The sequence below is a fragment of the Brienomyrus brachyistius genome, chromosome 16 (genome assembly GCF_023856365.1).
Source record: "Brienomyrus brachyistius isolate T26 chromosome 16, BBRACH_0.4, whole genome shotgun sequence".
Lineage (NCBI taxonomy): Eukaryota > Metazoa > Chordata > Actinopteri > Osteoglossiformes > Mormyridae > Brienomyrus > Brienomyrus brachyistius.
In genome coordinates, this window is record NC_064548.1 from 1,744,797 (window position 1) to 1,772,679 (window position 27,883).

Here is a 27,883-nt window from a genome sequence, read left to right on the forward strand (position 1 = left end):
GTCGGGGCAAACGGGGATTTAATAAGGAAACGGAGACCAGGAAACATCTACTCACAATACCTAACATCAATGACGGATGAAAACCAAGGCAAGACATGGACTGAAATAGATGAAACTGGGCGAAAATAATCGGACACAGCTGGGCAAGATCAGGGAAGCACACGTGGATAATCAGGGGGCGTGGCACACATGAGGATCGGACGAGCCGAGCATGACTCTACATATAACAAGCATACTGAATATCACAGCTGGCCGCGCATTGTGAGCAGAAGGCATCCTTTTGTTGTGTCCAAGCTTTAGATACTGAAAAATAGGTTGTGATTTATGCTGATTTCTCCAGCCCCTGTTGCTAACTTGTGACCAATAGGTTAGTACAGCAGGTGGATAACAAACTTGCCAATCCACCTTTATGTAAAGAACAAATTGGTGGAGTAGGCCAAAGTTGTTACAAGTAACCAACAGGTCAGAAGTAGAAATCTGAGTATGCAACCTTGTTCTTCACAGCTTCTCTTTTGATTGGATGGCATTTCTGGTGCAGGCTCTACAGCTTCTGTGGCTGTTGTTACCTTTTTTGAGTCTTCTATATGTTCTTCATGTTTTGTGGCATATGCAATAACAGATGGTCTTTTGGGGTTGTACTGTCATGAGGCTGTTGATCATTCTCTTCGGCCAAAGGTTGGTGACTCACAGCTAGTAGATCTGTTGAACTTTCTGAAATGTCAATGTCTGTGCTTCTTCTGTATTGTTATAGTCAGCTGTCCATCTGAGCAGGCAGGTAGCGAGCAATGACGAGGCTGACAGGTCAAAGTCCTGATATGGAGGTTTATTCAAGGACATGGGGAAGGCACAGAACAACGTGGCACAAATGTCAATGACCGATCTGGGGAACTGACTCAGACGCAGACTGATATACACAAGACAAGTCGAAAAGAACAGGAAACAGCTGGGCACAATCGGGGAAGCACACGTGGATGATGGGGGGGGAGTGGCACACACGAGGACTGGAAGCGAAGGTCATAACAGAACCCCTCCCCCCAAAGGCACGCACTCCAGGCATGTCCCAATGACAGCGGTGGAGAGGACGAGACCGGGAGCAAAGGACCTGGAAAACAAGAGCAAGACCATTAACGAGGGACCAAGAACAAAACAGACACACAGAACAGGCACAGGGGCAAAAGCCAAGACAACACCTGACAAAGGACGGGAAACGCGGAAAGAACGGGGGACAAAAGGGAGCCCGAGGGAGCCACAGCAGGCGATGGGTGGCAGCCGGAGGGGCCACAGGCGACTGGGAGGCCAGAGCAGGAGGGGACCTCAGAGGGGCTGAGGAGGTAGGGCGAGGGACAGGTGATGGGGATGAGGAGGGAGCCGGAGGGGACACCAGCAAAGGCAAGGAGGGTGCGGGAGCCGCAGCAGGTGACGGCGCAGCCACAGCAGACCATGGCGATGTCCACCAATGCACCGGAGTGGGGGGACCCGCAGCGGGGGAACCCGCAGACAACCAACGACGTGTCGGAGGCGGGACCGAGGCAGGGTGATGAGGCGTCGGAGGGCGGGCCAGGGAGCAGAGCGGGTGGGACCCTAGCCTTGCATATGTGTACTCTACCCTTCTGGGACACAGTATATAGGGGTATAGGCCAGGATCACCACACTGGGGCGAGGGAGGAGGAGTCATGAGGGAGGTCCCCGAGGAATCCCACTTGAGCTCCTCCTCCTCCAAGGAAGAAGAAGCGATGGTCGAAAAGGCCGGGACCTCCCCGGCGACATGGACTGAGGTCATGGGCACTAGGACAGGAGTCACTGGGGCAGTAGTCACAGGGGCTGGAGTCACAGAGGTAGCCACAGTAACTGCGGGCGGAGGAAGAGGGGCCTCCGGCGGAGCAGCAGCCAGAGGCGGGAACTCGGGCGGAGCCAAGACCTCTGGTGTGGGTGGTGCAGAAGGCGGAGGCAGAGCCTCAGGCGGAGGCGATGCCTCGGGCGGTGCAGCAGCTGCAGCAGGGAGCTCGGGCGGTGCAGGGAGCAAAGCAGTAGCTGGAGGTGGGGCCGTGGCAGGTGCCTCGGGTTCAGCAGGCACTGCCGACTCTGGGCCAGCAGGGGGCGTCGCAGGAACCACCGACTCTACACCAGCAGGGGGCACCGCAGTGGCCAGGACAGGCAGGACAGGCTGATCAGGCGCCAGCAGGACAGGCAGATCAAGTGCCGCGGGATAGGGTCCCAAACCACTCTGGCCCCTTTCAAAGTCAGTTGCGTTCCCTGGAAGGGGGAAGCTGTCCATGAAAGTAACTTGGAAGCAGTGGGGATGTCTGGAGTGATCTGGAAGTCCCCCCGATCACTGGCAGGGAGAGAGGCGGGGAAGAGAGAGGTGGCTCCCAGGAGGATGGTCGGGGCTACCTCTGGTCTCTCTGTCCGCTTCCTCCTCTTCTTCTTCTGGCTCGCGTCTGTGGTGGTAGGGTGTGCCGTTTCTGCAGAGACAGATGGCGGGTCTTCAGCCCCTGCTGTGAACGACGCAACTGGCTGCAGCCTCCTCTCTGTTACGCTCTCCACCGGCCGCCGGAGATTTTCATACACTTCTGTAAAGAGGTGCGTATTCCCAGGTGGGGACATCTCCTCTAGGTGGACATGCGGGTCATAACGTATGGCTTATGTTGAAAGGTGACATAAAGGTGACTTATGTTGTAATTTGTTTTTAGCGTAGACCCTTCTTGGTTTTTTAATGTAACCAGTTTGCCACACACCGTTTCAATTACATATGGACCGGAGAAATCTGGCTGAATTCTCCCTCCTTTTCGTCCACATTTCCTCATATTCAACAGAAGAACCTCATCACCGACACCATACATGACATCTTGGTACTTCATCTGAACCCTTTTGGCATATACTTCTTTCTGTTTATCCTGTGACTTTTTAATATTTTGTTCTGTTGCCTGTTTAAAAGCCTTCATTGTCTTGTCTTTGGCTTGTACAAAGTCTGTATACACAGACTCTCCAGGGAGAATGACAGTGGAAAGCTAGAATTTCAATTAATTGGGAATGGAATGCCATCAAAATGTAAATGCACAGTAAGATATTTTTGACATATTACAGTGAAATGCCAAAGTTAGGATTAAAAAGTGTCTTCTAAAATAGCAAGTGATAAATTTTGGAAGGACTCACTGGCATGTCAGCAGGAACCTCTGCAGGGAATACCGCCTCTCTGCCATACATTAAAAGAAAGGGAGAGTGTTTTGTGGTTGTGTGCATCTCCGGTCTCAAGGAGAACAGTGTGGCATCCAGATAAGTATCCCAGTCATTCTGCTGATTGTATCCCAGTCATTCTGCTGATTGAAGTTTCTTGAGGGCTCTAAAATAAAAATACTATCATTATAATCACATTTTTATGAAATATAAAAATCTAGGCAAAATAACATTAAGCATTACCGTTTTATGTTATCATTGGTCTTTTCATCGAGGCCATTAGTTTGGGGTGGTAGGCTGCTGTTACACTCCTCTTAATGCACAGCAGTTCACAAAGGGAATGGTTGATATTGAAGAATGAAGAAACAAAATTTTAGAGACTGCAGAGTAATCACAAAACCTTAAATTACTGGTTGTTATATATTTAACGGTACCTACTTCATTAACAAATTCTCTTCCCTGGTCGGAAAGAATTCTTTTGGGACAGCCATGTCTGTATATAATTGAACACAACTGTCTTGCAATTTCTGATGCTGTTTTTGTTTTTAAGGGGAAAGCCTCAACCCACTTTGAGAAGTAGTCAGTGGCTGTCAAAATGTACTGAAGGCCATCAGTGGTTTTTGGGAAAGGCCCTGTTAGATCAATTCCGATAAGCTCCCAGACATCACTGACCTATTAAGAGAAAGATCCTTTTTAATATGTGCAATACTAAATGTTACATACATAATATGTACAGTGGTCACTGTTACGATGGTCAAAGCGGCCCGAGGTGACATGTGGTTTGTGTTAGAGAATGGCCAGAAAAAACACAGGGCAGCTGTGGCACCTACACAAGGCACAAATAAGGAGCCACTACTCACCAGACTGACTTAAAGTTACTACTACTTAACAGCCATTATTAAATCACAGGAATTTGCATAATGACTGAGGGACAGGCTTGGGAGGATTCAGCTGCAGGAAGCTGTATTTACTGGCAAATTTAGGCATAAAATGAAAAGACATGACATTTACCTGAATACATTCTAGTGTCCGAACAGCAACCAAAGGCTTACCAACTTTTTGACACTTGATCTGTAAGATATTTACAATTAATATCAGCACAGATTAGAACTACATCATCTACAATTAAACATACCTAGGTTTCAATGTCAACTGACATGCCAAACCAGTAAAACCATGAAGATATATGTCGTGTTTTTCTTATGCCCAAGATGAATGAAATTCCATGAACACAGTCTTTGCTTCCTCTCTGGTTTTCACCACTCTTCTCTTCCCAAACCAGGGTTCTCCACCTATATTGCAATTTAAAAAAATGTTTAATACATACATTCATAATATACCGGAATCTTTTTTTTCCCTTAAGAATTACTAACCTTTCAGTATGAACTTGGAGGCAAATCTCCTTGTATTTTGCTTCTGTGCCTTACTATACCCTGCAGGGTATGCTTGTGAAGAGACAAAATTATAAACTTCATCCCACTTCTTTTCCATAGCTCTAAAAATAGACAGCAAAATTAGTGGTAGTTTTTTCTCTGGCGAGTGTTTACTTAAAATAATATGAAAAAAAACTACAAATATACTATTACTGTCACGATCTGGCGCGGGGAGAGCGGCGATCGTGCGAGGCGAACGGACAGGAAGTAGGCGGACAGGCAGAAGTCGGGGTAAATCAGGGGTTTAATAAACAGACTGGGAGCAGGAAACATGAAACGCCGACTTACATCAATGACAGACAAGGAAAACTGGGGAGACCAGGACTTAAATGCACAAGACTGATTGAAAGCAAACGGACACAGCTGGGTACAATCCGGGAAACACACGTGGGTAGGCAGGGGGCGTGGCACACAGGAGGAGCCGACGAGCAGGGCATGACAGAACCCCCCCCCAAAGGCGCGCTTCACCGGGCGCGCCAGGGAGGAGGCGACAGACGGGACATGGGAACTGGAGCAAAAAAACAGAACCATCAACGAGAGACAGGAAACAGGACCGAGGCACAAAACACAGCCAGGGACAAGACAAAGGACAAAACCTGACAGAGGGTCGGGAAAACAGAGAGACAGACCAGGAAGGGAGACACAGCGGGAACAGGAGGAACAAAGGGGCCAGGAGTGCAAGGCGGGGACACCGGGGCACAAGGAACAGAGACGGGCGGAACGAAAGGGCGAGCAGAAAACGAAGGGGCAGAGACAGGCGGGACAAAGGCAGGGGCGTAGGGAGACAAGGAGGGGGAACAAAGGGGAGCCCGAGGGAGCCGAAGCGGGCGACGGGAGGCAGCCAGAGGGGCCGCAGGCGGCCGGGAGGCCGGAGCCGGAGGGGACCTCGGAGGGGCAGAGGAGACAGGGCGAGGGACCCACGGAGGGGCCAGGGAGGGAGCAGGAGGGAGCACCAGGGAAGGGGACGAGGGAGCTGGAAGGGGCCAGGGCGAAGGCAAGGCGAGGGGGGGAGCTGCCGCAGGCGGCGACGTCCTCCGACAGGCCGAAGGTAGGGGCCCCGCAGGCGACCGAGGAGCCGCCGTCGGGGAACCCCCAGGCGACCGACCAGGCACCGGAGGGGGAAGCGAGGCAGGGCGACGAGGCATCGGAGAGGGACCCGCAGGCGACAGCCGACCCGGAGGGCCAGGACCCGCAGGCGCCAACCGAGCCCCAGCGCAGGCGAGGCAGGGCGAGCCAGGGGGCAGGGTGGGCGGGACCCCAGCCCTGCGTCTGTGTCCCCTTCCCCTGCGGGACACAGACAGGCCGACCCTAGGTCGGGGTCGACGCTGCCGGGGCGAGGGACAAGGGGTCGCAGGAGCGGGGCCAGGGACAGGAGCGCGGCCAGGGACAGGAGCGCGGCCAGGGACAGGAGCGCGGCCAGGGACAGGAGGTGGCTGCAGTGGGGGCGCCTGCCCTGGAGCTGCAGGTGGCTGCAGTGGGGGCGCCTGCCCTGGAGCTGCAGGTGGCTGCAGTGGGGGCGCCTGCCCTGGAGCTGCAGGTGGCTGCAGTGGGGGCGCCTGCCCGGGAGCTGCAGCAGGCGAAGGGGGCAGCGAAGGCGGCTGCGCAGGCGGCAATGGCGGCTGCACGGGAGCGGGGTCCGCCGGCAATGGCGGCTGCACGGGAGCGGGGTCCGCCGGCAATGGCGGCTGCACGGGAGCGGGCTGCGCAGGCAGCAGAGGCAGCGAAGGCGGCTGCGCAGGCAGCGGCGGCAGCGAAGGCGGCGGCGGCCGCACGGGAGCGGGGTCCGCCGGCAGCAACGGAGGGAGGTCCTCCGTACTGGCGATCGCCGGTCTCCTTCGTCTCCCTCGCTGGCGCCTGGCGGTGGCGGGAGGCGGCGCGACGTCCGTAAAAACGGACGGCGGAAGAAAGGCTTCCGGCTCCGGGTAAGGGTAGAGGAAGGGCTCCTCGTCCTCGTCCTCACTGGAGAGCCAGTACTTCCACGCGGGATCGGGGTCGCGTGTGGTCAGCCCCCGGGCTGGAGGTAGGGCGGGTACCTCCCTCTCGTCCTCCGTCGGGAGCCAAATCCTGGAGAGCGAGCAGGCGCCGAGACGGATCGTCCCCTGCGGGACTCTCCGTCTCCTCCGCTTCTTTTGTTGTGGGTTTGTCATTCTGCCACGATCTGGCGCGGGGAGAGCGGCGATCGTGCGAGGCGAACGGACAGGAAGTAGGCGGACAGGCAGAAGTCGGGGTAAATCAGGGGTTTAATAAACAGACTGGGAGCAGGAAACATGAAACGCCGACTTACATCAATGACAGACAAGGAAAACTGGGGAGACCAGGACTTAAATGCACAAGACTGATTGAAAGCAAACGGACACAGCTGGGTACAATCCGGGAAACACACGTGGGTAGGCAGGGGGCGTGGCACACAGGAGGAGCCGACGAGCAGGGCATGACAATTACCATTATCTCGTAAGATTAGCTGGTCAAGGAATGCTTCCTATAGCTTTATATTAACATTGTTACCCTGATAAGGTAAGTATGGCCATTTTGACATGATTCATATGATTTGTTGTTTAATATTGTAATCTATGTTCTAATGTTGTAACAGTTAATCGATTATAAACTATGTGTTGATTGTTAAAGGCGACATATGATTTAATCGACTCAATTAACAAATATTAATCCATATCACAATATGACGATACACCAAAACGCTGCAGAGAAAAATCTGTAAGAAAATCTCAGAAATCTAGAGACTCGCCTTAGTACAAACCGATATGTTACAGTAAACTTTATGTAGTTCAGTATACCTATGTTCCTACATTTTCAGAGTAAGCTATCTAGCTTTCAGAGCAATTTCTATCCAGAAATTGTTTTTGTTGTTAAAGTACAAATACAAGACAGTGTTTCTTGTGCAGACATGTGCTTTTGACACTTTTTTAAAAAACATCGTAAAGCACTTTTTTTGCAGTTTCTCCCCCAAAACATTCAGTTTTTTTAAACAAACAATTAAACATTTAAGTCCTTTTAAATTTAAATAAATTCCATTCAAACTAGCTTATTGTAAGTCTGTTACGCGGTAGTGAAAATGTATAAGTACGCGTAATAATGTTAATCATACAAATCATATGTTAACCATGTATTTGCAGTGATTCAATGACAATATGTCAATGTGTTAATCATTAATCAATGGAACACCCAAACATTAATAGTGATTCAATGTCATATGATCAATATCTATATACATATCTCAAGTAGAGTCTAGAAGCCGAGACAGATTCCGGTAAATTGAGCAAGATGGGTGGATTTTACCTTGCTACCAAGGTGAACCAATAGAACAGGAGAATTGTGTTTGTTATACATTTGAGCTCGGTTTGTTGGTGTTCTGTGACCAATCAGGACTTAGAAGTCCTTATAGGGAATTGGGGGTTATAGATTATCAACTATTGCTCTGTGTGCTCCGGGTGACTTGGTACCAAGTGCCAGAGTGTGAGGGGAGCGCTTTGCTGAATTGCTAGAATTAAAGAGATTTCCTTTACTCACCAAACTGAGAGGTCCAGACTTTTATTCTAAGTAACTCTCTGTGTTATCAGAGAGGTTGATTTAAAATTTTTCTACTACAACACCAGTCCACAAACTTCTGCAGAGCCTGACCATGGTTGTGTGAGGGGCCTGACAGTGTACTTCACCAAATGGCAGTTCGGCTGTGCGGTTCTGCAGTCATCCGTGTATAAGATGAAGAGCAGAGGAGTCAGCACGCATCCTTGGGACGACCCGGTCAAGGTATAGAGAAGGTCAGAGAGAATATTGTTTACCAGTACTCTCTGTGATCTGTTGGTCAGAAAGTCCAATATCCACAGGATTAACTGGTTGTCCAGTTGAAAGTTAGAGGAGAGTTTGGTATCCAGGATGTGGGGTTGCAGAGTGTTGAAAGCTGAGGAGAAGTCAGCAAACAAGAGTCTAACTGATGAGTCTAACTGAGGCTGCTCCAAATGTGTATGCATGGTGTCTATAATGAATGGTTTTGCGTCGGGTCCATTTGGGAGTTAGTGGTTCTGATGATGTGGTGTTTTACAACCCTCTCCATGGCTTTCATCACTAGTGAGGTGAGAGCCACGGGCTGAAGATCATTCAGAGCTTTGGTTGTACTTTTTTTGGGAATGGGGATAACTATGTTTCCAGAAGCGGGGTACTATGCCGCTGTCCATAGAGCTCTGGAACAAGGTCTGGAATACACCACCTAGTTGCTGAGCACAGTGAGACTCGGCTGCAGATGTGGTCTGGACCGGGTGCGCTCCTCTCTCTAATCCTCTTAAGGGCATTCACTACGTCCAGAGTGTTGAAGATGAATGCAGAGTTGTCTGATTTAAGCGATGATCTTAAACTCTGGAGCTGAGTGGAGTTGTCTGACTCAAACCTGGTGTAAAAGGAGTTTCATCAGAGAGGGATGTGGCGGTACTGCCCTCCACATGGATGATTCTGGGACTGGAGGCAGCAGTGTTCGCAGAAGCTATGGCTTTCAGTCATTGCCAAGCAGAGCGGAGGTTCCCCTCTGAAAAATTCTTCTCCACTTTGTTTTTATACTTCAGGTTTGCTGTTTTAATTGCTTGCTTAACTTCTCTGTTGATTTCCTTCTTGCCTGAATCAGAGCCAGTAAAGAAAATCCTTTTCTTTTTGTTTAGTATATCCTTAAGCTCTTTGGTGATCCAAGGTTTATTGTTGGGAAAGATAGTGACTGTTTTTGATGGGATGATGTTGTCAACACAGAAGGCGATTTATGATAAGACTGTGTCTGCCTGATTGTGTATATTGTTGGAGGAAAGGAGATTGTCCCAGTCTGTAGATTCAAAACATTCTTGTAGGGTTTGGATGCTTTCTGCAGTCCACTGTTTGATGTTTTTAACATCCTTCTTTGCCCATTTGATGATCGGTGTGTATGCTGGGGCGAGCAGGATTGTATGATGATCAGCTGAGCTGAGAGGGGGGAGGAGAAGAGATCTGTATGCATCCTGGACAGAACCATAGCATTTGTCTAGAATGTTCCCCATGCGGGTGGTGCATGTGACATACTGCTGGAATCTTTTGAGGGACTTGTCGAGAGAACAGTAATTGAAATTTGGGGGAGTCCGGTGATAACTGTTCAAATTTATTTAGAGTGTTAACGATGTTCTCCGTAGCAGTGGCGGCGTTGGCTTTGGGGTGGATGTAGATCAGAATGAGGTAAAGTTGTGGAAATTCTCTGGGGAGTTAGAAAGAGCGGAGGGAGACAGCCAGAAGCTCGATGCGACATCCCCCGATGCGCCGGAGTGGGGGGGCCCGCAGGCGACGGAGGAGCCGCAGCGGGGGAACCCACAGGTGACCAACGAGGCGTCAGAGGTGGGACCGAAGCAGGGACCCACAGGTGACTGCCGACCTGGAGCCTCAGGACCCGGCGCCCCCCGAGCCCTAGCCAAAGCGAGCAAGGGCAAGCCAGGGGACAGGGCAGGTGGGACCCTAGCCCTGCGTCTGTGTCCTCTCCCCTTCCGGGACACAGGCATGCGGGGTTCAGGCCGGGATTGGGACGAGGGAAGAGGAGTCATCAGGGAGGTCCCCGAGGGATCCCATTCGAGCTCCTCCTCCTCCAGTGAGCGCACAAGTGGGCGTTGCCCCTTTGAAAGCCCACAGGATCCGTTGGATAGCGTCAAACACGGCTCTGACCCCTTTAAGAGCCAGGCGCGTTCCCTGGATGGGGGAAGCCACCAGCGAAGGCAGCTTAGCAGCTGTGGTGATGTCAGGGGTGATCGGGGATTTCCCCAGGTCACCTGCAGCGAGAGAAGCAGGGAAGAGAGAAGCGGCTCCCAGAAAGACGGTCGTCGGGGCTTCTGCTGACTTTCTCCTCTTCTTCCTCCGGCTCGCGGTGGTGGAGGGAGGCTGCGCCATATCCGACGGGATGGACGGCGGGGGGAAAACCTCTGCGACGCGCGGAGCGACCAGCTCGAACCTCCACTCCATCACGCGCTGGATCAACCGCTGGAGGTTGGCGTGCACTTTTCCTAGTAGGTGCACACCCTCGGGTGCACGCCCACATCTTGATGTGCACGCCCACATCTTCACCAGGGGATCGTCACTTTTGCTGGCCAAATCCAGCGCTACAAGGGTCCTCCTGGACTTCGAGCTGGTTTAGCCAGTATATCACCTCTTGCAGCAGACCGAGACGCCGATTCTCGGTCTGCTGCGGTGCTTCTTCTTTTAGGTCCGTCATTCTGTTATGACTCGCAGGTTGGACGGGCAAACAGGCAGACAGGAAGAGGGGAAGGATGACACAACTCTGTGTGATTTTCCTTTTCATATCTCTGTAATGATATCGAGCCTCTTTTGGAGGGACATGACACGATGCTTCCCTTTTGAAGCCATGGATTTTGCACAGTGTTATGCGCCACTGTAAGTTCAGCTCCACCCACAGCCTTGTCCTCTAGCTCACCCTGCATTTGACATTCATTCCGCCTCCACGTGCAGACTCCGCCCATGACTCTATGTGACACTTATTGATTGTTGCTGTTGGGTTGCTTTTCTTTGATGGATATTACTGTGTATGATTTGTTTGGTTTATTGGATTTTTGATTTTGGACATTGACGCTTTCATCGCTGTGTGTGCTCTGTCTGTGTGTCAGGTGCATAGGGAGTGACTGCCATTTTTGTTTTCCGAGCTTATGTCGTATGCTGTTATTTGGATAGGGAGTAAGGTGTAGAATTTGTTGTTGTGTTTTTGTTTTCTCTGCACTTAGCTAGGTTAACTTTGGGTATCTTTCGAAAGCTGGGTTTTGTTTGTTTTCGCTATATAGTCATTCCTGAGTCCTGCACCAGGTTTATTTGTTGTGTCCGTAGCATGAAATATATAAAAAATACCCCTTTGTCCACGTGTGATCCCTTGTCCATCACACCCTGTCTTTCCCTTACTCAATGTCCCTTTCCCTTTCACTCTGTTATGCCCCAACCCTAGAATGGGGCTCATAACAATAGCTGCTGGTTGTGTAAAAGTAATTTGCACATGCGCGTGCCTAGAGCTGCCCAGTAGAGGAAGGTCCCCATATATTGGAGGTCTGGATACGGGAGGTTTCACTGTACTGTGTTAACCCTTTGAACCCTATCCATTTTTGAGCATTTTTCTATCTTTTTGATTTTGGCTTATTATATTGTATGTACATGAATTTTATGTTTTTGATTTCTGGGCAATCTGGGCTACGCAGATGTATCATAAATTGACATGTAAATGCTGACACAGTCTTTATCACACTTCTTATGAGGAAAAACTACTTGTACCTATTGAAATCTCTCAATTTTTTGTCTCATCTAATATAAAAATTTGCAGCCACTACAAATATAATCTTTTACATGTTGAGATTAGAGTGTCTATGATGTGGGAGTGCAGAGGTTTCACTGGAGACCTTTCTATGGCTTAGTAGTCTGAAGGAATACATGATTAGGGCCAGGCAGAAATGAATATCTTTGATTTTCCATCAATTTCTGATAAACAGCCATGCATGGTTTTATATTTGTTTTTTAATTTATTACTTTCTAACATTTTGTGACAGAAGCACAGGATGGACACTGTCACAGATCGAGTTCAGGTAAGCGGTTTTATTGCAAGATGAGCCGTAAGAAAATAACCAGCATGGAATAAGGCTGTCAATAAAACTCTGCAGACCCAGAGACAGGAAAGGTGGCTGAAGGCACGACACAGGGAGACGGGTGATCAGTGTCAGAGTCCAGAGGGGGGAGGCAGAAATCAGAGTTGGTGAGCCGGGCATGGGTCGGGCGATCGGGGACGGTGTCCAGAAGGAGAAGAATTGTAGATCGGTGTCGATAGTAAAAAGGGGGCAGGTACTGTAAGGCTCGGGGTCTGGAACACGAAGCAGAGGTCGGTACACGGGAAAATCGATAACAGGAGAAACGCTCAAACTCTGTGCACACCATGAGATCTCATACAGATCAGAAAGCCGAGTTGCCAGATATAGCGCACCAACACAAGGGAAAACTAGGAACAGCTGGGAGAGGAGTGTCTGAGACCAGAGTAACCAGTAAAACTAGACAAACTGGACAACAGGGCGCGAAGCCTTGGGGAAGCCCTATCGGTCGGAATCCCCGGGGGCAGGGGTATGGCTGAGATGGCGATGGGGATTCTCGAGCGTGATCCATGACACATCTAAAAGAAATTGAAATAGAACAGCATTGTTTACTTTATGATCCACTGGATAAACAGATGGTTTTAAAGTCTAATTCTGAATGTTTATCGCTATCATTTTTTCACCAATGCACAGTATGATTGGTAAAGTGTAATTTTAGAAGGAATCTTTGAGTTGGCATTTTAGCCTCAAACAACAAACTAACGCTGTAGTATGTCTTTGTGTTTGCAGTACATGTATAAGGTGTTCCAGTTACACTATGGGCACGTTCTATTTCATCTGTTTTGAGAGAACTTTACATTAAATATACATATACAAACTTTCGTGAATAAATTTTGTGAAAATATCCAGCAATTGTCTTCCTAATAAATAGAATGCTGCATTTTGTTGTTACCTGTGGTAGAATTTCAGTCGATTTTTGAGTCTTTGTTATCCCCTTAGGCCTATTTATAGGAGCATGCACCAATTACAGTGCATTGCTGCACCCACTACATGACAAATCCAGTGTTGTATAGTAACGAAGTAATAATACTTCACTACTGTACTCAAGTATGTTTTGGGAGTATCCATACTTTACTTGAGTTTTTTTATTTTGTCAACTTTCACTTTTACTTCACTACATTTCCTAATTTAATTGCATACTTTTACTCCGATACATTTTCAGCACGGAGTGTCGTTACTCGTTACAAAAATCAAATTATATTTGGTGTTTTCTCTGCTGCTCTTAGTTTAGGTGACCGTAACAAAAGCTTGAGGAAGCTGACTTGTCATTGTTCTATGAATCACATGACGTGATGTGCACACACATCACTCCTCACTCAACCTGTCAGTTATCTGTTGATATGAGCACTGAGCAGCCATCCCACAAGCAGTCATGGAGGAAGAAATAGTGGAAGCAGCATCGGCTACAAATGACGGAGAAGAAGATGAGCAGCACCCTGGCCATAATTAAACACAAAGTTTTCTTACGTGGGCAGGAAAGATTCGTCCTATCAGATGAAATGCCTCTTCTGCCTGCTTACAGACATCGAAATTTTGGCTTTTAAAAACTCCCTGTCCAATCTAAAGAAGCACATTGAGGAAAGCTAAATTAATGGCAAACACCAGTGAATTAACTTCAGTTATCACGATTGGCCTGGATAAAAGCTTGGGGTGAGCTTTGTGTCTGATGTTAGGTGAACGTTTTCTTCTCTTTGTGATAGGCTGGTTAGGGTATTTGAATCACTAATATTAACTTGGACTTTTGAACAATGAACATTGAAATAGTTATTTAAGCTGTAAACCAGGGTTTTGTGACTGAGATAATGAATCCCATGCTGGTAATAGGAAAAACAATGACTTGTGTTTTCAGAAATGGCTTTAAAATACATTAACATTAACCTGTACTTTTTTAACAATAGCCTACTCCTGTTTAGGTTTTTAAAGCCTCCTGTTTTTGAAGTGTGTGATGTAGGCAAAATATTTATTTTCCATGCTTTAAAATGCTGAGTAAACATTTTAATATTAAAAGTTTAGACAGCGTTCTGTTGTTATTTATGTTTACTTGTACTTTCATTACTCAAGTACAGTTAGTTATAGATTACTTGTAATACATATACAAGTATAGTGAATACTAGATACTTTAAGACTTTTACTTGAGTGGAATTCTAGTTGGTGACGAACTTTTATCAAAGTACATTTTTGGGAGGGTATCTGTACTTATACTTAAGTCTGACTTTCGGGCACTTTATACAAGACTGGACAAACCACCTCAGAGATGAGAATCTGAGTACAGCCATGTGGCGGGCAATACCTCAGCACCACACTAGTCCAAATGGACCAGCGTGATTTTTTTCCCCAGTGGCTGGAGTGCCAATTCTGCCGTCAACCCCCAAGTTTTTCCGTTGTAAGTTGGAGGACCTCCTTATAGGGCTGGATGTAGATTAATGTCATACCCAGAACAAAGCAATTGCAGGTTAAGGGCCTTGCTCAAGAGCCCAATGGAGTAGAATCATTCCAGGCATCCACAGGATTTGAACCAGCAATCTTCTGATTACTGGCATAGATCCCTATCCTCAGAGCCACAACTTCACCCTGCCAGTGTCAGGGTGTGTGAGCGGCCCAAGGCGCCTGACTCAAGGTTTAACGCCCTAGAAATGGGTGTTCTGGTCTCCTGCTGGAAGTGTGGGTTCATATACCATTTCAGACACAACTATTTACAGGTTTATAATAAATAAAAAAAAATCCCCAAAACGGTTGTGTGTGGATCATTGTGGAAATGAAAATGCACTTTATTTTCCATATAATGTGAGTATCCATTTTTTCTGTTTGTTACACCTACCCAAAGTTGCGAGCCTGAGATTAATGAGTGTGAAAATCAACGCAGTTGATTTAACAAACAGATAAATATTAAGCTATTGTGATAAATATTAAGGCATTTTGATGAGTAGTCTTGACTGGTCTTGAAATAAAACCTGTAGTCCTCTATGTCCGACACTAAGTAAAAATAAAATTGATTCGGAGATGAGACCAAGACTGCAAAAGAAGTCCTGTCTCAAGTAGCACTAACGTGCCTACAAAGTTTAGAAAAGATTGGACAAATAATTTTTTATCATGCTGACAAAATTACATATATGAGCCGGCTTTCTCTTTGATATTGCTCTGCAGTGCTGCTTCAGTTTTGGCGCAGTTTGTGTCAACATTTTATCAGGTGCATTTCCTTACAATATGTCTGCAAAGGTCAAAAAAGAGCAATGAAATACTTTTTGAGTTATCACATTAATAGGATCAAATGTCTAAGCTAGCCTTCTCTTTGCTATCAATTTTGGGGAAATCTGTCTCATGATATGATCATGTTCAGATTTGCACTCCTACAATATGCCTGCAATATTTCAAAAAGATTTATAAACGTCTTTTACAGTTATAGTGTTCATAAGTTCAAGTGTCTTCTATAGCTGCTGTTTCCTTCCTTTGCTGGAACACAGCACTTTTGCTTAATTTTTGGGGCAATTTGTTTGAAATTTGAAACAGATTTTTACCCATAACATGTTTTTATGGAGTAGTAATAATATACTTTCAAAACAATACATTTTGACGTTTTGACTTTCACATTCACAAACTTCATCTTGACTTTCACATGTGTGCAAACTTCATCTGCTTTCATTATTCCCATTGGTGCCACTAAGCAGCATTGCTTCAATTTTGTCTCAAAATGTAATACCTTCCAGTACAGCACCCATTCAGTACTTTGGCAAAGTTTGAGATCAAATGATCGATAGAAGCCTTTTTGAGTTATCTTAATGGTATTAACTCTGCCTTTTATTTGCTATCAATATGCAACACTTATTCAATTATTGGTACAAACTGGCTCAAAATATAATCATTTCTATTTTGTCCCCCATAAAATACCTCTGCAAAATCTGAAATAGATCCACCAAATGGTTTTTGGGTTATTGGTTTAACCTGCAAAGAATCTGCAGTGTCAGCAGACTGATCCCAAAACCAGATATATTCCCTGAAGTCCGTTATTGTTTTCTATTGTTTACCAATTGGAATTATCCATTCTGGTAAGACTGGGATTGCTGCAAAAATAAATATTGAATCTACAGTGCACCGCTGAATACTGCATCATTTTTCTCAGAGTGCTTGGCTGTCAGATGTTGGGCCCTCTTTATAGCATACGATCAGTGCTTTATCAGAGTCCATGGGTTCATGGCTCATGCTACCTACCTGTGCAAGGCAAGAAACTCAAGCTATAAAACAAAACCAGATTTGACTTGTTCTGACACCATCGATAGAGAGGCCAAAGTTCTTTAAGGAGTAGCACTGTGCTTACTGGTGAACACCCAGAACATCATGATAAAATGCTCTGGGCCATTAGCCGTGCTGCATGAACTTCTGATATATTAGTGATGCTGTGTCAACCTCTGATCTGTTAGCTTGCTGTATGAACGACACTGTCACAGCCATTTCTCACTTGTACAACCTATTGACTGTGCACTTCTGTCAGCTGAGGTCATGGCAGGTAAATACAGTCAGTGACAAAAAGCACCCAGATGGAGTGGTGGAAATGAAATGAATCCACACCTAGTGAAATGTCATGTAACTATATCACAAGGATTATGATATCATATCAAATGGACAACAGAGTTAGCAGTATGGGCACACTGCTGGTTCTATGTGTGTGGGTGCCCTCACGTGTCCGTTGGTTCCAACATTGGGCTACAGTGTCATCTGCATGCCCCACATGCTGGGCAATTGCAGGATATAACCAGCCAACCTCATGCAAACCCACAATGCGACCGTCAAGTGCTGGTATTGTTGTCTAAAGTGTCTATGAGGCATATATCTGGTGACTAAACGTGCCAGCTCAAATCGCTTACATACCTATCGCTGGAATGCACATGTACGAAATTACATCCAAATCAGACCATTACTTCTGGGTGCTTAACCTTTTTTGTCACTGAGTATATTTGAATTATTTATGCATATTTTTGAATATTTATTTATTTATTGGATTTATTGAACAAGGACAGCACAAAAGACAATGTTACATGTAAAAAACAATGCAACTGTTGTTTTGTACAGAGGTCTTCTAGCCAGAGGCTAATTTGCAAATCTAGGCCTTGGTTGGACTTTTAAAGACAGACAATAACAGTAACTATTGATTCACACAGACACGCACATACACACACACACTCAAGAAATTAATGTAAATTAATTAATATAACTACTATAAAACATCAGTGCTCACAGGTTTGTTTTCATTTCAGCCATTTTTTCACCTGGGACCTAAAGACCCTGACAGTTGGTAACAGTTTTATTGCTGTTAGTAACTTATTCCAAATCTAAGGTCCTCTAAATGAGAATGAGGTTTGACCAAATGATGTTTTGTATTTTGCTGGTTTACAGTCTCCATTAGCTGCTCCTCTTGTTGGGGCTCCTGTGCTGCTAGCCTTTACAATCATTCTGCTCACCAACTCTGGGACAAGGCCATTGAGGCATTTAAATGTCAGTTTTATAAAAAAGAAATTTATTAAATTAAATATAATGTTTTTATATTTACTAGCAAATATTATTGTCCAGTGTTTAAAATTGTAAGATATGAATGTACAGTTCTGTAAAAAAATTGAGACAACTCTATATTTTTTTTTATTTCCCTTTTTAAATTCTGGCTTAATCCTGGTTCTGCTGGCAGAAGGCTACACTGAGAGACAGGCCCAAAGTTTCTAAGATAACAGTGCAGAAGAACAAGGTGAAGCAGGAGACACTGGCAATCACCAAAAACCAGCCAGGTGGAGGGCAGAAGCAACTTTATCAGCATAAAAATGCATTAGCTATGGTGGTCCACCTCAAACCTTTTAGCAAAGACACCTGTATGTTTCATTGGGCTAAGTATTTCCAATTGATGCTCGTTTTGTTATCAGCAACCTGCTCCCTGAACCCAGGAGCTAATTGCCTTCTATTTCATGTCAAATGCAACTTTCTCCCTATTTTAACTTCTGCCTAGACAACCAAATGATCACAATATTCATAAGGTGAAACTTACACACACATGCACCAACAAGCTCAAACACACACAGTGGACCCAAAGATCACACACTTTCCCACAAAACAGACAGTGTGTATGTAAGCACATACAAATAGCTGCATTTAAGCTACTAAATGCATGCAATGGTGTGTGAGTGTGCCCTGTGATGGGCTGGCCCCCATGTCCTGGGTTGTTCCCTGCCTCGTGCCGATTGCTTCTAGGATAGGCTCCGGAACCCCCGCAACCCAGTAGGATAAGTCGTTTGGAAAATGGATGGTTAAATGCAGAAAGCAGTGTGACTGTTTACATAGCATGTAAAATCATGCATCGAAATGCTGACTGGGATCTCCAATAGGAAATCTTAAGCCTGCCCTACAGCTATCCCTGCAGTTCTTTTATCATCCAAGGAGTGAGAACACACAGATAAGAAGGTTGATCATTAACAAGCAACTGGCCCTTTGCAGCCTTATCAGTGCCCTCCTCAGTGTTATTAATGGCAACAAGGTCACCCAAAGGAGTGCAGTCTTCCCAGACATATGAGAGGAAATCAGCCAGCCTGATCTAAAGCAGACACTGGGAGGTAAGTGGGGTCCCATTTTATTCACTGAGGCAGTTTCGGTCCTTTGCCTTTCCTCAGTGAAAGCTCGTCTTCACTCTGAGATGCGTTTGGTGCCATTGCAGTTTATTTAACAGCACTACCTGCTGTCCTTTTAGTCAGTTAGTCTGCCTCAGGGAGTCTCGCATTGTTGTTAGTTGGTTGGTTAAATGATAAGCTTCAACGTTTTTTTTTTTATTATTTTGCTCAAAACACAAAAAGCTGGGTTAAATCCACTGAATGAAAAAGAAGTTCATAGACATACAGTGTCTAGTTTTGCTATTTAGCAGCAAACAGCTAATATTGCCATCACTGTCTGAAAAATAATAGAATCAGGATGAAATTACAGTTACACAGGACCAAAAGAGACAGATCCACAACAAAGCTTTACAGATCAGGCAGAGGGACAGAAATAGCGGTATCATGAGTACAGACAGGTACTGAGGTTTAAAGACAGGGAGAAAGGATTTTTTTTTAAATCTTGTAATGTCTTTGTCACTTTTCTTGCATCTTTGTTAATTTCATTGTCCAGGCAACTGAACAATGACAATAAAAGTCTTGAACTTGATAATGTGGGTATTTTCATCAGAAATGAGGCAAATAGCAATGGCAAAAACAGCCAAATGAGTCAAATTGAAGAAGAAACACATGAGAGAATTCGTTAAATGAGCCGATCAATTCAGCTGTAAATAAGTTTCAGCTGTATACTGAGAACTGCCCTGTTTTCACACACAAAAAGTCAGACAGATATACAGACAGAGACTGAGAAGGTTAAGTACGGCACTAGAAGACAGAAGCAGAAGAGTTATTCAGTTATGCAAAGCATTACTTCTGCTGAATCAGCAACTGTATCAACCTGTGGACAGAATGCTACAGCTTATTGAACCTGCAGACAGAATGGTACAGCCGAGTCAACCTGCAGCCATTGTGTGAAATGTCTAAGATGTCAAAAAGAGAAGATGGTAATGAAAGGAAGGGAGACAGGGAGATGGGACCCTCCTATTGTTGTCTCTGATCCTTTCTCTGTCTCATCAGTCTATACCTCACTTGCACTCTTAGTGCGTCATCTTTCATCGGGAGTAATATTTCCGGTAATGGCTCAGTAATAAATCCAGGAGAATTAATCATTCATGATAATAATTCAGACAAAGTAATAATTCCAATTCAGTTGAGCAAGACCAACCTGTAGGAAAGGCAAAGAGTCTGAAGCTGGTTTATTCTGATTTAGTCAAATAACCATTCAAGATTTTAGCGATCCATAGATTTAGAGATCCTGTGGCAAAAAGGTGATGGTTTCATGCTGCTCAGAGAAGATCACGATCCCGTGCTCTCTTTCAAAGCCAGAGGCGGAGGAATATGTTTTTATATGAAAAAAGTTCATGAAATGGTGCAGTGATGTGTCGGTCTTAAAGAAAACGTGTTCCCCTGACCTGGAAAGTTTCTTCATTAACAGCGAGCCTTTCTACTCTCCCCATGAATTTGTGTCTATTGTACTGACTGGAGTGTACATCCATCCTATTGCAAATGCATATTCAGCACAACAGCAGTTGACTGACTTAGTTGGTGAGGTTGCGCTGAAACACCCAGATTCTCTAGTAATCATCCTGGGAGTCTTCAACCACACTAATTTGACTGAGGAACTGCAAATGTAAACACTTGATCAGCAGTCCTACCAGGGAAGGCAAAACTCTGGACCACTGTTATAACACTATTAAAACCAGAGAAATTTCGATGCCCCACTGGACAACTTGGACCACTCACTCATCCTCCTCATACCCTCATACATACGAAAGCTCAAAAGTATAAAACCCAAAATCAAACTGGTGAAAATCTGGACCATTGCAGCCACAGATGCTCTGAAGGACTGCTTAGACTCCATTGACTGGCACATATTCAACCTTCTAGGGACTTGTGGTAAGGAACATGCTTTCACTGACTGGGGCATGGTCACACATTTCTTTCAATATCATAAACTAAATTCATGGCAAATAAATTATTTCTTATATATTTGTTTTGGCATTACACTCATCTTAATTTTAATGTACTTTGTAAATATGTCAGATTTATGTTACGTTTGGAGCCGACACCTTATCGTGGTGGAGGGGTTTGCGTGTTCCAATGATCCCAGGAGCTAAGTTGCCCAGGGCTTTATGCCCCTGGTAGGGTCACCCAAGGCAAACAGGTCCTGGGTGAGGAACCAGACGAAGTGCGGATCAGAAGACCCCTAATGACAGACAACATTTTGTCACCGGGGCCCCCCCCGGAGCCAGGTCTGGGGGCGGGGCTCGATGGTGAGCGCCTGGTGGCCAGGCCTACATCCATGGGGCCTGGTCGGGCACAGCCCGAACAAGGCACGTGGGTTCCCCCTCCAATGGACTTACCACCTATAGGAGGGGCCATAGGGGTCGGGTGCAATGTGAGTTGGGTGGCGGCCAAAGGCGGGGACCTTGGCAGTCCGATCCTCGGCTGCAGAAGCTAGCTCTAGGGACATGGAATGTCACCTCTCTGATGGGGAAGGAGCCTGAGCTGGTTCGCGAGGTTGTGAAGTTCTGGCTAGATATAGTCGGGCTCACCTCAACGCACGGCTTGGGCTCTGGAACCAGTGTCCTTGAGGGGGGTTGGACCCTTTTCCACTCTGGAGATGCCCGTGGGGAGAGGTGCCGAGCAGGGGTGGGCATACTTATTGCCTTCTGGCTGGGCGCCTGTACATTGGGGTTTACCACAGTGGACGAGAGGGTAGCCTCCCTTCGCCTTCGGGTGAGGGGACGGGTCCTGACTGCTGTTTGTGCTTATGCGCCAAACAGCAGTTCAGAATACCCACCTTTTTTGGAGTCCTTGGAAGGGGTGTTGGAGAGCGCTCCTCCTGGTGACTCTCTTGTTCTGCTCGGGGACTTCAATGCTCACATAGGCAATGACAGTTAGACCTGGAGTGGCGTGATTGGGTGGAACGGCCCCCCCGATCTGAACCCGAGCGGTGCTTTGTTATTGCACTTCTGTGCTTGTCACGGATTGTCCATAATGAGCACAATGTTCAGACATAAGGGTGTCCATATGTGCACTTGGCACCAGGACACCCTAGGCCGCAGTTCGATGATCGGACTTGCGGCCGCATGTCTTGGACACTCGGGTGAAGAGAGGGGCGGAGCTGTCAACTGATCTCTACCTGGGGTAGGTTGGCTCCGCTGGTGGGGGAAGAAGCCAGTCAGGCCTGGCAGGCCCAAGCATATAGTGAGGGTCTGCTGGGAACGTCTGGTGGAATCCCATATCAGGAGGAGTTTCAACTCCTACCTCCGGCAGAACTTCTTCCATATCCCGGGGGAGGCGGGGGACATTGAGTCCGAATGGGCCATGTTCCGCGCCTCCATTGTGGAGGCAGCTGACCAGAGCTGTGGCCGTAAGGTGGTCGGTGCCTGTCGCGGCAGCAATCCCCGAACCCGCTGGTGGTCACCGGTGGTGAGGGATGCCGTCAAGCTGAAGAAGGAGTCCTATCGGGCCTTTTTAGCCTGTGGGACTCCAGAGGCAGCTGACGGCTACCGGCAGGCGAAGCAGGATGCGGTTTCGGCGGTTGCTGAGGCAAAAACTCGTGTTGGGTGTGGGAGGAGTTTGGCGAGGGTATGGAAAAAAACTTCTGGACGGCTTCGAGGATTCTGGTCCACAATCAGGCGGCTCAGGGTGGGAAAGCTGTGACCTTGGGCTCTCACTGGGACAGTTGGATGGATGGATTATGATGGATGATTATGGATGGATGGATTGTAATTTGACATCAAAGTATAGACATTGCCAAATGCAGTTTGGAACACTTGCAGAAACATTATAAAAGTACATAGTAAGCAATGCTGGCAGTTTGTTTTGATCCCAGATATCTGATCACCAAATTCTTGAGTACATGAAGATGATTAAATGGTGTAACTGCAACATTCAGTTGGATAAATAAATAAGAAAAACCTAACTCATGTCACTATTTCTGGGCTCCTTCCATTGAATATGTAGGAGCTCTCAGGTGTATGCATGAGCCATTCACACTTGGCCACGTCTCCCCCCCCCCCCCGTTTTTATGGTGCTGATGATGATCTATCTGGATCGAATTTAATCATTGCGTTGTTAATCAAATTACCATGCGAATGCAATTTGAATACGCATTAATGCAGCTATTTAGAATGCGAATACTGATCTTCAAGGTGAGGGTGGTACTACATGCCCCCGATGCAGGTAAAACAAAGTAAGGTGACGTGGTTTACTTTTTTGTGAATTTAACCTATTTTAAAAAACTTTAATACTTCCAACAATGTACGTTTTGAAAAGAAGACAGATTACTGATTTATTCAGCGTTTTTTCCATGTTCCTATAAAATGACTTAAGCGAATTATGAACTGAAATACACAAGAACGATGCGTGGCATCTCCAACGATGCCCTCATCCCCAGAGGGTTAAATCCACAACCTGGATGATTATGCTGACACAGTCACCTCTTATATCTGCTTTTGTGAAGAGACTTGTATTCCAACAAAGTCCATAGAGAAATATAATAACAACAAACCTTGGTTTACAGCTGAGTTTGGGAGATTACGCTTTGCCAAAGAAGAGGTTCATAAGAGTGGCGACATAGTGGAATACAAAAAGGCCAAGCATGCTCTCAATAAGGCAGTCAAAGCTGCGAAACACAAATACAAGGACAAGCTAGAGGAGTATTTTTCTTCTAATGACTGTTCCATATGGAAGGGAATTCACACTATCACCAAATTCAAAACATAACCATCAATCAGTGAAGCAAGACCTTCACTGCCAAACCAGCTAAACAACTTCTAAGCCAGATTTGAGAAGCAATGGACTGACACCCCCTCCCCAAAACCTAACTACAGTCATCTTGCAAAATCTTGTTTGCTTCCCCCTCACCCACTACCAGCTCTCTCTTCAAAGGTTTCCATGAGCCCACCCATCACAATCACTGATAAACAAGTGAGATGCATACTCCAGAAACAAAAGATCAGGAAAGCAGCTGGGCCCACCACACTCAAGCACTGTACTGATCCACTGGTCTCCATTTTTGTTGACCACTTTAATTTGAGCCTGAGTCAGTGCACAGTACCCACCTGCTTTAAATACTCAGTCATCATTCCAGTTCCAAAAAAACTGAAAATCTCCTGCCTGAATGACTACATACTAGTAGCCCTAATCTCTGTAGTTATGATCATCCAGCAATTTCTCAAAACCACTACTGAAACTCTCCAGGACCCTCTAGTTTGCTTATAGATCAAACAGATCTGTGGATGAAACTCAACCAGCCAGTAAGTATGATGATCTGGAAAAGGTGATTGTAGAGGGAGCTTGTCCCCTCTTTGGTAAAAACAAAAACAGACAAGTGTAAACAGAAAATGGGATCAGCAAGGCTCCTGCTGTCAGTAACATGGATTCAACCTGTTGTGAAGCTCAGAGCCAGCAGGGAATCTGTGTTACTGGAAGCAGGGGTCCAAATTACACAGACATTCTCATACCATAGAGATCAGATACATAGGAGCTGAACATACCTGGGAGAAGAGAAGGGCTGCTTCTAGAAACACCTTGGAGAGAAGCCAAGAAAGACAGGAAAACATGTTGAATTTTATATTTATAAAGGAGTATAAATGATCTGTGAAGTATGTTGCACCTTTAAAGGATTATACATTGAATTTTTTGTGTATCTCTTAAAATGTCAGAACTATTTTTAAATGTCTAAATATTTATATTCAATTTATTTATTGAACTTTGACCAGCCTTGTCAATGACAAAACTGCAACAGATACAGTAATGGTACAGTTTTTTTTCTGGGCACGATATTCTAAATCATGTACAGATTTTAGTTTAATGTTCCCAGAAAATACTAAATGAAACTCAGAAAATGTACACACAGTTTAGTTTGTTGTGCTTTCAATTTGACATTGTAAGCTCTCAAATGAATTTTTAATTTGATTGAGATTTAGTAAGAAAACACAACCATAAATACAAAAAACACAAAACAAATATGAAAACATGCCAGCAAATATAAAAACAAGCCAGCAAATGTGAAAACACTACACCATTAGCAGCACTGAAAATGTAAAGGGTATGTACCTACTGATCATCACGTGATTGTTACTGATTAGCCACCGTGCAAATAGATAAAAGGGGATTCTTAAAGACAATAGTACAAGAGGTGCCCCCAGTGCCGAGGACGACACAGGCGGCGATGGTGTTGCTGTGCCAAGCACATGTTTGGGTGCTGGCTGCACACATTCCCGTGCCTCGGAAACCGGGGGCCGACCGTCCGGCCGTGTGCTGACTGAAGCTGTGCTGCAGTCACAAAATGCAACAGTCAATGCTGTAAGAGATGTTGCCAATGAATTTAAACATCTAAATGATACGCTGTGTGATACTATCTCAAAAACATGCACCCACACCGACCCTTTGCAGATAAGATTGGCCACCCCTGGTTTAAAGGTATAAAAAACTTTAGCTGTATTTGTTAAAGTTAAAGCCTTAACTTTAGGAGTAAGACGAACACCCCACAAGTGCAACATGTTTTCACAGTTGTGACAATTCAAACAATTCTAAAATACAGTAAAAGATTAAGCATACCTCCAGTTTACCATTTCCATCGTTGCGATGAAAGTTGATCATCGAAGATGCCTGGGGCTGTTTCAAGCTATCAGATGTACTGTATCTGTACTGTATTTTGTGCTCGCCACTCGCTCGCTTAATAAAGCGTGAGGAGGGGTGTTTCCATCAGGTCAACTAAGACATTATTCTACCAAGGTTTTTTAATGTGTATTTGATGCTTGATTCTAAGTGTAGCTTATTAGGTACTATTAAATGTAATTAAATATCCATGTCCACCTTCTTTAAATAACAAAATAACAGTTACTCTTAAACTGTTTTATTCCGTGTTTTAATCATCAGTGGCTATGCCCTGCTCATTTTCAAAGACAGAGTGGCATGTCGCCTCTTGACTAAACTTTTGTAGCAAAGTTACCCCTTAAAGCACTTTAAATAAAATGTTTCATAGCATGTTTTATACTTATTTTAAAATAGCACATTAACAAAAATGGTAAAATAACAAAAATATATCCTAAATTCTTGACCATTCCCTGTACCTCCCCGTAATCCATCCATGGCTTGTGCTACTGTATACCTTCGCACTTCTGCATACCTGGGCGTCTTTTAACAGCTATAGTGTGAATCAGTATCCTGTAATATGTTGTAAACCAAAGGTAACCCATATAATTTCACCATAAAACATGATGACATTGTTTTTACCATTAGAAAATAACACATAATTTAAAATAGCACATTAACAAAAATGGTAAAATAACAAAAATATATCCTAAATTCTTGACCATTCCCTGTACCTCCCCGTAATCCATCCATGGCTTGTGCTACTGTATACCTTCGCACTTCTGCATACCTGGGCGTCTTTTAACAGCTATAGTGTGAATCAGTATCCTGTAATATGTTGTAAAACAAAGGTAACTCATATAATTTCACCATAAAACATGATGACATTGTTTTTACCGTTAGAAAATAACACATAATTTAAAATAGCACGTTGACAAACACATCTAATATCTTAATAATTTAAGGGATAAAAAAATAACTAAGGCATTATTCCACCAAAGTTTTTAAAAATGTTTTAATGTCTGTTGATACATACCGCGCACTAGTTCCTACCTCTACTCAATTCTTGTTGCCTAATTGAGTTATATCACACTCATCCTAATTTAAAATTTCGCTATAACAAAACAATCCTTATACAATTTTAAGAAAAGCGTGAACTATATATGTCTGGTGTTTTTTGATGAGGAGCATGAGGCAGGGTTATTAGGTAATACCTGTAATACCCATCATGTTAGGGTGCCTACTGTCGGCTAGAGAGAATTACAACCGTTTCGCTGACCAACCCTTGGATACGTGCATGTGCGCGAGTTCGGGCTTTGCGGTGCTTGTGGGGTGTTCGTCTTACTCCTAAAGTTAAGGCTAAATTTTTATACCAATTTAAAATAACTCGATTTTGCCACTTTAACAAATACAGCTAAAGTTTTTTATATCTTTGAAGTTAGTGTTAAGTTAAGGTGCATGAACGTCTGAGTTAGTGTGCTTTTGGGGCTTGGATACACATTGCGCTCCTACTTTCAGACCTAAAGTTAAAATCATGTTGCGAGAATATCTTACCTCTGCATCCCATGCTGGCATAAGCTGGCCTTATCGATCACGAAACGATAGCATGTGTGTGTGTTAGACACTTGTTCCCTCTGCTGCACCGATTGGTCTAAACATGTGAAACAAAATTAGATCATATTATTTCACCCTAAAAACATGCTGGCTACGCTTTTACTGACATAAAATAGCACATTTGCTTAAAGTAATACGTTAACAAAACACAGCTATTGTTTTTTACCATTCAAAATGCCATACCCTCTTTCATCTCTAGCTAGAAAAGATTGACGAGTCCAGAGCACCATTAAAATTACGCTGCTAAAAGTTTTATTATCCTTAAAACGCATTTTAACCAGTACATTAATAAACACATGTAATACATTTTATCCTTTTAAAGACTAATGACCCCCATTTTGTTGGCATGTGCTGTACCGTATATGGCATGGCTACGGGCAGCCATGTTGCTTGACCACACGGCCCCACCGAAAACATCGTCCACGACAATAGAGGGCTTGCGACCATTCGTCGCCTTACATATCTAAACATGTTGGCTGTGTTTTTACTGCTATAAAATAGCCCATTTGTTTAAAATTACACGTTAACTGTCATGCCTGGCTCGTCCGATCTTCTTGTGTGCCACGCCCCCTGATTATCCACGTGTGCCTCCCCAATTGTCTTATTTCGCCATGTCTTTGTTCTATTTTAGTCCACGTCTTGCCCTGCCGTTTGTCCGTCATTGATGTTAGTTGAAGTTAGTGCTGTTGTTCTGTCCTGCCCTGCCCGTAGCTGTCTTCCCCGCAATAAATCTCCGTTTTCCCCGACTTTCGCCTGCCTGCCTCATACTTGCCTGTTTCCTGCCCGC

The 27,883-nt window shown here is 45.2% G+C and overlaps 1 protein-coding gene across 2 annotated transcripts; it reads right to left on the reverse strand.

Moving 5' to 3' along the window:
* Positions 1 to 2: 2 nt before the first annotated feature.
* On the reverse strand, positions 3 to 27,883 carry LOC125709952 (uncharacterized). Of its 2 annotated transcripts, XM_048979043.1 has the most exons (9): positions 27,454 to 27,883; positions 27,037 to 27,133; positions 24,381 to 24,413; positions 4,548 to 4,669; positions 4,332 to 4,466; positions 4,186 to 4,245; positions 3,613 to 3,846; positions 3,418 to 3,487; positions 3 to 3,340 (listed from the first exon to the last, which is right to left on the reverse strand). In XM_048979043.1, exon 9 carries the CDS (start codon positions 2,273 to 2,275, stop codon positions 869 to 871), a length of 1,407 nt encoding a protein of 468 aa, XP_048835000.1. In that variant the 5' UTR covers positions 2,276 to 3,340; positions 3,418 to 3,487; positions 3,613 to 3,846; positions 4,186 to 4,245; positions 4,332 to 4,466; positions 4,548 to 4,669; positions 24,381 to 24,413; positions 27,037 to 27,133; positions 27,454 to 27,883; the 3' UTR covers positions 3 to 868. The 2 variants fall into 2 exon arrangements, with proteins under 2 accessions (XP_048835000.1, XP_048835001.1); XM_048979044.1 differs by lacking the exons at positions 24,381 to 24,413; positions 27,037 to 27,133; positions 27,454 to 27,883 and adding an exon at positions 6,424 to 9,794 and having other exon boundaries at positions 3 to 2,570; positions 3,154 to 3,340.